Source organism: Nanorana parkeri, unplaced genomic scaffold (assembly GCF_000935625.1).
Source record: "Nanorana parkeri isolate BGI_ZX_2015 unplaced genomic scaffold, ASM93562v1 scaffold56, whole genome shotgun sequence".
Taxonomy (NCBI): Eukaryota; Metazoa; Chordata; class Amphibia; order Anura; family Dicroglossidae; genus Nanorana; species Nanorana parkeri.
The window spans coordinates 1,518,865-1,532,156 of record NW_017306324.1 but is presented as its reverse complement, the minus strand read 5'-3'; the positions used below and the strand labels follow the sequence as shown (position 1 = coordinate 1,532,156).

At 45.5% G+C, this 13,292-nt stretch overlaps 1 protein-coding gene across 2 annotated transcripts in view; it reads left to right on the top strand.

Moving 5' to 3' along the window:
• Positions 1-13,292, top strand: part of LOC108804386 (laminin subunit beta-1-like) — an 88,255-nt gene that overhangs the window by 23,833 nt on the left and 51,130 nt on the right. For both annotated transcript variants that reach the window (XM_018576101.1, XM_018576100.1), the window contains exons 3-5: positions 5,949-6,124; positions 9,188-9,311; positions 12,875-12,948. In XM_018576101.1, coding sequence (XP_018431603.1) covers positions 5,949-6,124; positions 9,188-9,311; positions 12,875-12,948 — 374 coding nt within the window. The remainder of the gene's footprint in view (positions 1-5,948; positions 6,125-9,187; positions 9,312-12,874; positions 12,949-13,292) is intronic.

Genomic DNA, 13,292 nt, shown 5'->3' with positions numbered 1-13,292 from the left:
ACCTTGATTCAATTCGATTTCTTTCATTCAGCCCGCAGCCTGCACAAGAGAGAAATCTCTGTGTATATGGCCAGCTTAAGATATCGATTCTGGGTGGAGTCTTCAGAATGAACAGGAAAGAGTCAGACAGCCGTATGACCAAATAAGAAACTGGACCGAGTTCCAAATATCCCCCATCTCCAGTACGGAATGTAAGAAATGAGCGTGGAGTTATGTTATCAGATGGCCTTGTAATGTCTGAACATTTCATAATAGGTGGTGACAGCAATTCACAGAAAACAGAATGTTATCTTCTCCGGGTGCCACCATTGAAGGCGTGACACCAAAATGACTGACAGTCAATTTGGTGTCACCCCCTATGAGAAGTCGGGCACTCGGTCATGGACCGAGAGTCCGACAGTGTCAGGAGAGAGGAGGGGACCCGGCGGCACATCTCATCCCGCCAGGTGAACGTCCCCCCCTCTCTCTGTCGGCATCCATCACCAAGATGGCCACCGGCAGGCGTCAATAAGACGACCGCGCATGCGCGATGACGTCACGGCGGGGTGTCACTCGGTCTCCTCTCCGGGTGTCACCCAGCCTCGGGACGCCCCTGTCCAGATCAAACAAATACACATCACCCAGCAAAAGATTTCTTTACAATTTTGGCCCAAGCACTTACAGTCATCATCACAGGGACTCTTTGATTGGGACATGGACTCTTTGATTGGCACAGGGACTCTTTAGTTTGGACAGGGACTCTTTAGTTTGGACAGGGACTCTTTGGTTTGGACAGGGGCTCTTTGATTTGGACAGGGACTCTTTGATTTGGACAGGGACTCTTTGATTTGGACAGGGACTCTTTGATTTGGACAGGGACTCTTTGATTTGGACAGGGACTCTTTGATTTGGACAGGGACTCTTTGATTTGGACAGGGACTCTTTGATTTGGACAGGGACTCTTTGATTTGGACAGGGACTCTTTGATTTGGACAGGGACTCTTTGATTTGGACAGGGACTCTTTGATTTGGACAGGGACTCTTTGATTTGGACAGGGACTCTTTGATTTGGACAGGGACTCTTTGATTTGGACAGGGACTCTTTGATTTGGACAGGGACTCTTTGATTTGGACAGGGACTCTTTGATTTGGACAGGGACTCTTTGATTTGGACAGGGACTCTTTGATTTGGACAGGGACTCTTTGATTTGGACAGGGACTCTTTGATTTGGACAGGGACTCTTTGATTTGGACAGGGACTCTTTGATTTGGACAGGGACTCTTTGATTTGGACAGGGACTCTTTGATTTGGACAGGGACTCTTTGATTTGGACAGGGACTCTTTGATTTGGACAGGGACTCTTTGATTTGGACAGGGACTCTTTGATTTGGACAGGGACTCTTTGATTTGGACAGGGACTCTTTGATTTGGACAGGGACTCTTTGATTTGGACAGGGACTCTTTGATTTGGACAGGGACTCTTTGATTTGGACAGGGACTCTTTGATTTGGACAGGGACTCTTTGATTTGGACAGGGACTCTTTGATTTGGACAGGGACTCTTTGATTTGGACAGGGACTCTTTGATTTGGACAGGGACTCTTTGATTTGGACAGGGACTCTTTGATTTGGACAGGGACTCTTTGATTTGGACAGGGACTCTTTGATTTGGACAGGGACTCTTTGATTTGGACAGGGACTCTTTGATTTGGACAGGGACTCTTTGATTTGGACAGGGACTCTTTGATTTGGACAGGGACTCTTTGATTTGGACAGGGACTCTTTGATTTGGACAGGGACTCTTTGATTTGGACAGGGACTCTTTGATTTGGACAGGGACTCTTTGATTTGGACAGGGACTCTTTGATTTGGACAGGGACTCTTTGATTTGGACAGGGACTCTTTGATTTGGACAGGGACTCTTTGATTTGGACAGGGACTCTTTGATTTGGACAGGGACTCTTTGATTTGGACAGGGACTCTTTGATTTGGACAGGGACTCTTTGATTTGGACAGGGACTCTTTGATTTGGACAGGGACTCTTTGATTTGGACAGGGACTCTTTGATTTGGACAGGGACTCTTTGATTTGGACAGGGACTCTTTGATTTGGACAGGGACTCTTTGATTTGGACAGGGACTCTTGGACAGGGACTCTTTGGTTTGGACAGGGACTCTTTGATTTGGAAAAGGCCTCTTGGATTTGGACAGGGACTCTTTAACCACCATTGGAGCTTCTGAGAGATGTACGAAGCTGATGCCTCTTCCAACCATCGCCCATCCTAACCCTATGAGATGTAGAGTTGGTCTTCACCAGACATCAAAACCCGAGAAGACACAAAAGTTAATTAGTCAATCTCATTGGGTGTCCCAACCTGCTGATGGCAATATGGACCCGCCGGTGCAAAGCCAGCAGACCTCATCATTCCCCCCGAGCGGAATGCAACTCGCAGCCTTTGATCTCTGACAGCGTAGGAAGTCTGATTAAGTAGGAGGGGAGAGAAGAATAGGGGGACCAGGATGTGGCACAGAGGGGTTTTCATCCAGAAAAATTCAGACTCGCTGAGTTGTACTGACACGGCACGGATATTTGATTGGCCACGCCCCCTGCATATCTCCTGCCTAATCTACCAGCTGGGGCGACAGACACGCTAAACGCCTTTCAGTGAATGCGAGGGATTTTTTCATTCAGCCGTATTATTTTTCCTGCAAATCTCCTTTTGTTGGCTTTGCATTAATTCTAAACACGCACGCCTATGGAAAAAAAAAAAAGGTTCGCGGGCCCCGTCTGTGCTGACTGGGACTGCCAAGCGGCCCTGACCTGTAGACCCAGAAGGGCCACAATAATAGCAGAAGAATTATATTTATGTATGATCACTGCTAGAGATATGGAGCCGTAATGTATCCAGTTTGCTGGTTTTATTCAAGGCCGTCTTTAATATTGATTGGACCCTGGTCAAACATTTTCTTGCCCCCAAACCCCCGCCCCCTACCTACCCCATCTCCCGCCATGCACTCTTGCTTTCCAAAAGAGCAGATAGGAGGAGACGTCAAAGGGAGACGTGACCCCACGTGAGACATCACACAGTCGCACTATGCAGGGGCAGAGCAACACTATACAATGCGGATCGCATAGCAAACAGAACGGGGACACATGTGTAACTTTTGCGGGCTCAAGGGGCAGCTGCTTTGGGCCCGTACAACAATGACTGGGCCCGGGGCAGCTGCCCCTCTTTCCCTGCGTTAAAGGTGGCCCTGGTTTTATTACCAGCCAGACCTCATATTTCAGGATTGTGTGGTTGACGGATCAACCTACAAATATAGAAGTGTGATGGCGAAAAAAAGTGGTCTGCCCCTTTTTATTTTTTAAATTTTTGTCTAAAGCTAGACCTATGTTTATTCCGATTCTGTTTCACCCCATGGGTGGCATCTCCAGCCCGCTGGCTGTTTTGGAACTACAAGTCCCATGAGGCATTGCAGCACTTTGACAGCCACAGGCATGACTCCCAGAGACAGATGTATAGTGGGATTTGTAGTTTCACCCCAGCTGGAGTTGCCCACCCCTGCATTGAGGCGTTTTGAGCGACGGGAGGCGGGTTTCCCAGTCATGCGATAGCTGTGATTGGCTGTCAGAAGCCCGTTCCCACCAGCTCCTGAATTTAAACAGTGACTGGGAGCTGTTCTTGAGAGTGCACAGGTGAGCACGTTCTAAGTACGTAACAGCGGGCAAGCTGGGTGAATACCTGCGTACAGAGGCATCCCTAGATTTTTTGGCAGGGGCGAGGCGTCCTGCCGAGCTCCTAGCAACCAGTGATGTCACGTTTGGCAGGAGCATGCGGCACACTGACAAGAACGTCTCAGGTTGCTAAGAGCTGGGTGGAGAAATGTGTATGGCCCTTACACATTTCCTCAACCAGCTCTTAGCAGCCTGGGACGCTCAGGACGGAAGGGGGCAGCAGGCACACTGCAAACATTGTACAGCAGAGCAGCCATGCCATTCTGCCTGCGACTCCCCCACATAACCCAAAGAGATGATGTCTGAGGTAACAGTCTCATTAAGGGGACGGCTCCACCTGCGTACAGTAAAACGGTAAAACCCACTGGACATGCTGATGTATATGTGCGGTGCGCCTGCGGGACGTGGTTAAAGTATACGTAAGGCCTGACAATCATGTTCTCTTACTTGCTCCCCTTTGGCCTGTTAAATATATAATTGCAAGCGTATTTTGATCAGTACAAAAAAATACCCGGGGATCCTGTCAGAAATTCAGGGCTGCCCCGTGTCCTGTGCTCTCCTTCTGTGTTAACTCAAGGAGTCTGATCAGCCCTCCTAATTCTCATCTTGGGCTACAAAACACTTAATTCCTGTGTTATGGAGATAAGGAGAGCGGGAGGGATTCTGTGGTTTAGCAACAGATAACTGAGCAGAGCTGACACCATACCATGGGGGGGGGGAGATTCATAAAAAGTGTTAAAATTGGTTGCTATGGCAACTAATCAGCTTCTCCCTTCCGTTTGTTCAGTTATGCTGTGAAAATGAAAGAGAGAAGCTGATTGGTTGCACATGAGCCAGACGAATGACTTCGCCTGTACACTGAGCTGCGCGTCGTCACTTTTTCTTATGATCGCATTTATATTAATAACAATGGTCACAAGTCCCGGTTTTACCGGCCAGGCTGGTTATAATATCAACCGCATGGCAACCTTATGTACGAGGGAAGAGTAGTTCTTGTTGCCCGTGTCAACCAATCAGGTTCTCTTTTCCAGGAGCAGGCCAAACTACAACTACAACTAACAAAAGTGATGAATGATGGTTATACGGAATGTCCTGGAAATCAGGTTATGAGACTTCCTTCTGGGTATATAAATGTAAATGGAGCCTGTGATCTCTGATAAGAACTGTAAAGATGAATCTGTCCCGGCGTGACCTGACATGACTGTATTAGAGCGGGTGAATGGAGGACACGGGGCTAGGGTTGCCACCTTTTCTTCAAGCAAAACCCGAACACACTCTAGCGTCGCGCTGACATTTTTTGGGAGAATAAGTCGTAGATAATTCATATGTAAATAGCTCCGCCCATTCATATATAAATATCACAGTTGTGACTATTTTCAGTGAGGGGCCAGTAGCCTCTATTTTAATTTTGGTTACCCCTGTCTGCCAGACATCTTGTGTCCGGGTTTCTTCTGCCATGAAACCTGGACACAGAACTCAAAACCCGAACTGTCCGGGTGAATCCTGGACAGGTGGCAACCCTACACGGGGCTGGAGCCATGACACCACCGCGATCACTGAGAGGAATTACAGTTAATAATGCCTGAAGAATTCATCAGGAAAACAGAGCAGGGGGAATTTATCAAAACTGGAGGAGTTGAACATGGCAACCAATTTGCATCTCTCTACAGTTTGTTCAGTTAAGCTTTGAAAGTGAAAGAAAGAAGCTGATTGGTTGCCATAATCAGCTGCTCCAGTTTTGAGGAATTCCCTTCAATGAGTGCAGTAACCCATAGCAACCAAAAGGAACTGAGCTCTCACTTTTTTAACCATGCCCATTTGCTGAGATCTGATTGGTTGGTCTGTGTACTGCACGTCACTTTTCTATGTGCAATGTTATTAAAAATCCAAGTATCACATCATTAATGGATTCCTTTATAGGGATGAAGTCATTGCGCTACGGAAATGTGCATTGCATGCATTGGTGTGATGTAGCACCCTTCATTGTAAATGGCACTAAAATGCACCTTCTTCATCGCATGTGCATTACCGTGTGCTGCCAAGATTGCCGCATTGTTGGTGGGTTAGTCAGTGCATTTGGGGGCGCTAGTGAGCAGCCGACTAGCATGGACGTCTGCTAAAACGGCAATGCATGTTAACGTGCTGCATGACAAGTGTGCGTTAGTGCAGCACAACTGTGTGAATGGCGCCTAAAAGGACCCCTTTCTCATGATTATTCATGTGTTTCTTCATAGCTCTGTTTCTGGTTGTACGGGCTGAGGAGCCAGACACCATCCAGCACGGGTGTACCAATGGAGGATGCTACCCCGCCACAGGAAATCTCCTCATTGGTCGAGACAACAACCTCAGTGCCACGTCCACCTGTGGGATTGAATCTAGCCAGGAGTACTGCATTGTCAGCCATCTTTCGGTACGACAACCATATATCTTATTATAAGACTTCAACAAGCTCAGCTCACTATGTAACAATCATCATCCACCATAACATTCCTTATTTTACTAATGGTGCCAATAGGAGTGGAAAGTAATATATTAAATATATCATAATGACATAAAAGAAGGTGGGCTGTGCCCAGGGCTCACTCGTCTGCCCAAGGCCAGGTTTCTCAATACGCCTCCCCGCCAAACTCCCCCCATGGGGGAAAACAACTAGATGGCGATGGCGGCATGGATGTTTTTTTTTTTTTTTTTATTTTTTTCTTTATCATTTTTTTACTTTCACTTTTTAATTTTGTTAAATTTTTATTTATCTTAATATCTTTTACTTTTTTTTTATAATTTAAAAAAAAATATTTTTCATTTTTTTTCACTTTAACTTTATTGCTATCACACAGGAGATAACAAGCACCTGTCTGATAGTATTTGGAGGTGACAGGTCCTCTTTTTTTTAACCTGTCACTTTTGAGCTACAGCACGGTGTTGGCTCTCCTGTGACAGCTGAGATGGGAAGGCTGCAGCGTTCTCTGCTCTCCTGCTCCTGCTCTCCATCCTGAACTACTCTGCCGCGGTCACGGGTCCCCCCAGGAGAGTAGGGGACCCTGAAAACCATGGCGGAGAGGGAGGCGGCCAGCAGAGGGTGGGGGGATCACAGACCAGCAGGCTTATTACAAGTTACAATTTCTTTTAAATTTCATCAGCAAACAGAGAAGGCAAAATATAAGCATATTATACTTCAGCTTTAAAGAACTATGGGGTCAAGGCTTTTCCCCATAGTTCTCCTTAGGGTAACGGTAGGACACAAACTAGTGTCCTCCCGTCACCCTAAGCTCAGTATACCGCGAGCTTAGGGCTTGAGACGCCGCAGCCGGAGCGGATCCCGACATCGATGTCGAGATCCGCCCAGCTGCGTGACTGACAGCTGGCTCTGCCTATCTAGAGGCAGAGCCAGCTGTACCCGTCCGTTCCGCCAGTCAGCGCTGGCGGATCGGAGCGGGGAGGGGGGAATCCAGCCCCTCCCCTGTCACGGCAGAGAGACGTGACAGGATCGAGAGGTGAGCGAACGCCGGTATGTGTTCGCTCACCTCCCGATCTACTGAGCCGACCTGTGACAGTCTCATTGTCACAGGCCGGCTAGAACTATGAGGTGAGTGGAAAGCACTCACCTCATAATTCTCCTATAATGATATAACACTAACATTCTAAAGGCAGCTAATTCACCTGCATAATAATATTGCCCATAGGCATTCATTGCAGGATGACACAAAAGCACCAGAACCAGAGTCCGGAGGATGCTCAGGAACTGACGCATGGCCGAACAAAAATTCTGAGCAGACAGAGCCCTAGGGTCCATCAAGTATTTGTTTCCTTCCTAACCCTTCCCTCAGTATAAACACACAGACCTTATTATAGTCTTGTCCTTGGAGACACATTCTCGGCTAATCAGAATGATAACAGAAATGCCAACCAGAACTCAGGAACCGGGCCAACACTTTATCTGAGACTCTGGGCACAAATTCTCCAGAGGTACAATGCGGCTTTGTCACTGCTGGTGATACCTGAAGAAAGTAAAAATTAAAGCTGCACTCCAGGCAAACAACTCCTCAATATATATGTGAACTGGCTTAACTGACATAGCAAATCATTCTCTTTTGACACTTAGGCACTCCTGACAGACAGCACAATCAGGTCCTGGACCTGCTTGCCCATTACCCTGTAGCTAAACATTACTGCCTGGTCTAGTACCCGCCCCCAGCCTGTGATTGGACAATGAGGACATAGCAGCTCCCTTCTCTAGTGCTCCTATACCTTCTTCTTCTCTAATGCTCCCCTGCCTTCTTCCTCTCTAGTGCTCCTATACCTTCTTATTCTCTACTGATCCCATACCTTCTCCTTCTCCAGTGCTCCTATACCTTCTCCTTCTCCAGTACTCCCATACCTTCTCCTTCTCCAGTGCTCCCATACCTTCTCCTTCTCCAGTACTCCCATACCTTCTCCTTCTCCAGTGCTCCCATACCTTCTCCTTCTCCAGTGCTCCCATACCTTTTTCTTCTCTAGTGCTCCCCTATTTTTCTTCTCTAGTGCTCCCCTATTTTTCCCTTCTCTAGTGCTTCTTTACATTCTCTTTCTCTAGTGCTCCTCTTTGCAAATACTCCCCTACCTTCTCCTTTTCTTGTGTTCTTCGGCCCTTTAATATGTTAGTGCTCCTTTACCATCTCCTTTAGTGCTCCCCTACCTTCAACTTCTCCTTCTCTAGTGACCACTGCTTTCTTCTCATTTTGTAATCCTCTCCTAACCTAATCGTCTCAAGTATTTACCATCTTTATTGTTCCACTGCTTCCACCTCCACCATGTCTTCTACTTGTATAGTGTCCTACTACCTTGTTCTCCTCTGATCAGGGCCGGTGCTGCCACTAGGCAAACTAGCCAGACGCCTAGTGCGCAGCCTTGACCACTCACACCCCACGGCGCCCCCCATCTATTTCAAATTGCAAAAGCCAATAGCAGGCTGGCTATTGCACCTGCCCACTGAGCAGAGGAGCGTAACTGAGAGACAACTTTCTCTCTCAGGTCCTCTCCTCTGCTCAGTGGGAGGGGTTTCAATAGCAAGTCTGCTATTGGCTTTTTCAAATTAAAGGAGAACTATGGGGTTAAGGCTTTTCCGGTAACGGGAGGACACAAACTAGCTGGTCTTGCCTAGGGCGCAAAATAGTCTAACACCGGCCCTGCCTCTGGTGTTCCCCTGTCTTCTTCTCTAGCACATGTACACCTTAACCTTGTCTACTGTTCCCCTATCTTTCTTTTTTGCCCTGCCCCACTCTAGTGCTCTCCTACCTTGTTCTCTAGAACTGCAATTTCCTCTTCTAATATTCATGCTCTACTTCCTGCCATAGTCCAATATTTCTGCAAGGCTGGCACCAGTCCACCATCTCGGCATTTTACATTTTTGCTAATAACTCCTGCAAAAAAGCTATGAAAACATTGTCTGTGTTTGAAAGAATGATGTTATATTCATGATCTATTTTTTGCATTACAGGAGTCGGAGAAATGTTTTATATGTGACTCACGGGTGCCCTACCAAAGGGGAAGCCACAGAATTCAAAATGTCATTTACCTGGCAGGGCCTAATGAAGAGAAGACATGGTGGCAATCTGAAAATGGTAAGGGTTTAAGTGGAGAAGCCGACATTTTGTTTGAAGTATTCATTTCAGTACTGCAATTAACAAATAAATGAGTCATCTGTAACTTACCCCCCCTCCCAGATGACTGTAGTGACAATATTGTTTCTCTAACCTTCCAGAAATTATTGCTAATAAATGACCTCTGATTTGCCCACCCAATTTGCCATCACTTGCCTTATTCCTTCCGAAACACCAACTGTGGGACCTTGACTGATTGAACGGGCTAGCGTGACATAGACAGAGTTCACTTGCTTTGAACATTGTAATAAATTGCTCTTAATTGCTCTAAATCTCCCTATTAAAGGCTCATTTGCATACATTTGCATGTAGTTAAACAGTTGCCAGCACAAAAGCGCAGCCGACACAAACGGGATCGAAGTATCAATGGATCATGCTGGGCAGGCGGCTAGCAGTCTCCTGGCTCCTAGCCACACTATTAACCCTTGCTGAAGGCAACTTGCAGATAAAATGGACTCTGAATTGGAACTCTGACAATTGAAGGAACTAGTAAAACTAAATGACAAACCTTTCCTTAATGGCGTTCACAAATGAAAGAGTAAATGTTTGAGAGTCAGTAAAGGGTAGGACTACAATGACTATTGAGGAGATCCTGTTGCAAGAACAATTATTTTAACAAAAATCTTCCTATAAGATTATTTGAGTATTTAATGCCCTAAAACTGTTGCTTGGTGCCGCCATAGTAAGGCCTCTGTCACACAGCTTAGAGTCGGCCCGTACAGATCCGTGTGGCGTGCATGGCCGTATTGGGCCGTTCCCAGGAAGGAAAGGTGCTGCGTGCGATTGTACGCAGCAGCCTGTTATTCCCCATGGGGAAACGCAGCTGTACACTGCCGTACGCCCGCCCGAGCTGCACCTTGCGGATGTCTGTACTCGTGCGCAAACAGAATGGATCCTGTTTGCGTCCGAGCACGGACACCTGTACCCGCAGGGTTCTACAGCTAGGGTGAGCGTGCAGCGGTGTACTCCCATAGTACAATCGCACGCAGCAACTGTCCATCCTGGGAATGGCCCGATACAGCCGTGCACACTGCATGGACCTGTATGGACCGACTCTAAGCTGTGTGAATGAGGCCTAAGTGTGATGTCAGTATCCCCAACAGACTATAGTATTCCTCTTCACTCCTCCCCCACCAGCCACAGAAAAGGTTATAAAGGGATAGAGTAGCTGGGCCAGCATAGAGAGTATTTAGACACTCCCAAAAGAGGAGAGAGTTATGATGTGAAAAGAGGGAGGGAGCTGTTCTAGGGATTTTACTCTTCCTGGAGTAGCCAAATTTTCTAGCAAGTTAAAAGCCAAGTTCTTTAGGTTGGTGATAGGGTCTTTTTAATGTTACTTCTATTTGTTTAGTGCAGTCAGATACCATACTGCATTACCATAGTGGATACATTATATTATACACTATTAAAATAGATCTAAACCCAATTGCTAAAATATTTTATAAGCTTAAAAGTGTATGTAAACCCAACATCTGTTTTTTAGTATCTTTGGAATCGTACATCATTGTGTAGAGTTTTCTTAAGCAAATCATTTCTTATGACTCTATTACAAAGTTCCCACCTAGAGATCCTGCCAATAACAGTACTTCCTGCTGCAGGCTGACAAAGCTAAGCCACAGCCCTAAAATTAGCTTGCCATATGAGCTTTTTCAGGCTTCCTATCAGGTCTATCAGATAGGCATCCAAATGGCCAACTGAAGGATCCTTGCCAAAAAAATGTTTTGGCGTCCTTTTGGGGAGAATTAACGTCCTGTCCTATAGTATAGATACAATAAGAAGTGAAATAAATTCTCTCTGAAGTGGGAGAAATCGCCTTCTAGGGTCTTGTTCACACCAGCAGCCCAACACAGCACCGGTGTGCGCCTTGTAGGCACATTAACGCACCCTTTGTGGTGTCATTGAGCCCTTAGTTGTGAACAGATGCATTCAGAAGGTAGTTTATATAAGGCAACTTACACTGAGCTTGCCAACTTTTAAACTGTTCCAGCTCTCTATTTGTATACTATAATTGTGGCGCTGATTGGACTACTGATAATGAGAATATTTACAAAACCTGTGGTAAGCCGAAGGGAGAAAAGACATGAAAGCCCCAATTCAGTCTCCAATATTGTAAAGACCCTTTGTTTCATACAATGCCCCCTGGACCCGGTCTTAAATAACTGTCAGTTAGTAGAAAAGTAAACTATTTTCAACCCCCCACAATTGCAAATCCTGCATTTTCAAAGCCTCCATATCAAGACCCTTCACAAAAACGTTTGGCAAAATAGAGAGACAAAATTCTAACCAATCAGTGTTGTGTATAAAGCAAGGTATTCTAGATACACGGGCTGGGATGGGAAACACCTTTAGAGTATATATATATATAATTTTTTTTTAAACTTAAGTTTTTTTATTGAGGTTTTGTTTTATGCATATATGGCATCACGGTATACATTACAGAATATCGTTAAGCAGATACAGCAGAACATATCATATCTATCAGAGTATATATTTTTAATACAACCACCCAAGTTAGGGTTTGTGGATGCATGCATACATCATACAATCTGTATTACCTTTTGCGTTATTTCATAGTAGCCATATGCCATCTTCCCTTCTCTCTTCAAGGAAGGAGATGAAGAGGTGATACCATCTGTGGGAAGTGATTTAATCATCCCTCTGTGGGAAGTATTTATATTATTTGCCAGGAATGGGGCTTGAAATAGAGCTTCTATCCCTTCCTAGTGCAACTGTCAATCAAATGAAGGACTACGTGGGGCCATATTGTTCTTTGCAGTGCCCCATCCCTAATGGAAATATGGAAGCATAACTACCTACGAAGAGGGAGGAGTGGAAATCCTATGACCTCTGAGCTGTGTAGCTAGCAGAGCTGAAGCAAAGAGGTCAAAGAGAATCCCAGGTCCTGCAGTGTACCTGTTACAAACAGCACACATTTATAGTTCCACTTTCCAAAATCTCCTTTATTGAATAATGACATAAAATATAGCACCAGATATGACAACATCCTGGAGACCTTCTGGAAAAGCCACAAGACACGCGGTGCAGCGGCAGAAGGGGAATTACTAAAAATTCCCCTTCTGCCGCTGAGACACCAGCTAAAGGCAAATGGGCTTTTCACTTTTTCAAGGGAATTTCCCACTTAGCTTAGTAAATGAGGTGACCCTCTGCTGAAATCAATCAACAGAATGAGCACAACGTAGACGTAGCTTTTATCTCTAATTAAGAAGCAGGAAGGAGGAGAAGAGAGAATAGGAGGAGTCACCATCACACTGTCAGTTGTGTGTACAATGTAAATTGAAGCTTGAGCTTTTGAGCTATGTCAAGATCGGGCAGTTTTCACCAAAGTAGGTTGAGACTAGTTGGGCAAATGTGAACAATGATTCATATGTAGGATTTCACACTTGCCTAAAAAATATATAATTTTAACATTTTAGTTTTTAGCCCATGATAAATAAATATATGCTAAACCACAATGTGTTCCTTTTATATGTGAACCTTCAGTTATTGGATGTCCTTGTTTACAGGAATGGAAGCAGTTAGTATTCGACTCGATTTGGAGGCAGAATTCCATTTTACGCATCTCATCATGAAATTCAAGGTACAGTCATTTAAAGAGGATAAGTCCCTCTTTCAAATAAATATCTGAAAGTGATCGCTCCAAAATTGTATCTAAGCCCACATACAAAAATTTTATTTATTACAGCTTACCAGTCCTTAGATGTGGTAGCTGCATTCGTTTTTTCTGTGTTTTTTTTCTGTATTTTCACCTGGGGATCCTGCCAGTAACACACTTCCTGTCTTAGTATGACAACACTTACTGACCATACTAAGTCTTTGAAGGAGCAGTATTGTCACCCTACTAGGCTTCTCACTCCTGATTTGGAGCGGGGGTGGGGGTTGGGAGGGCGTAGGTTCGGCATGTGCTGTTGATAAGTGCTGGGG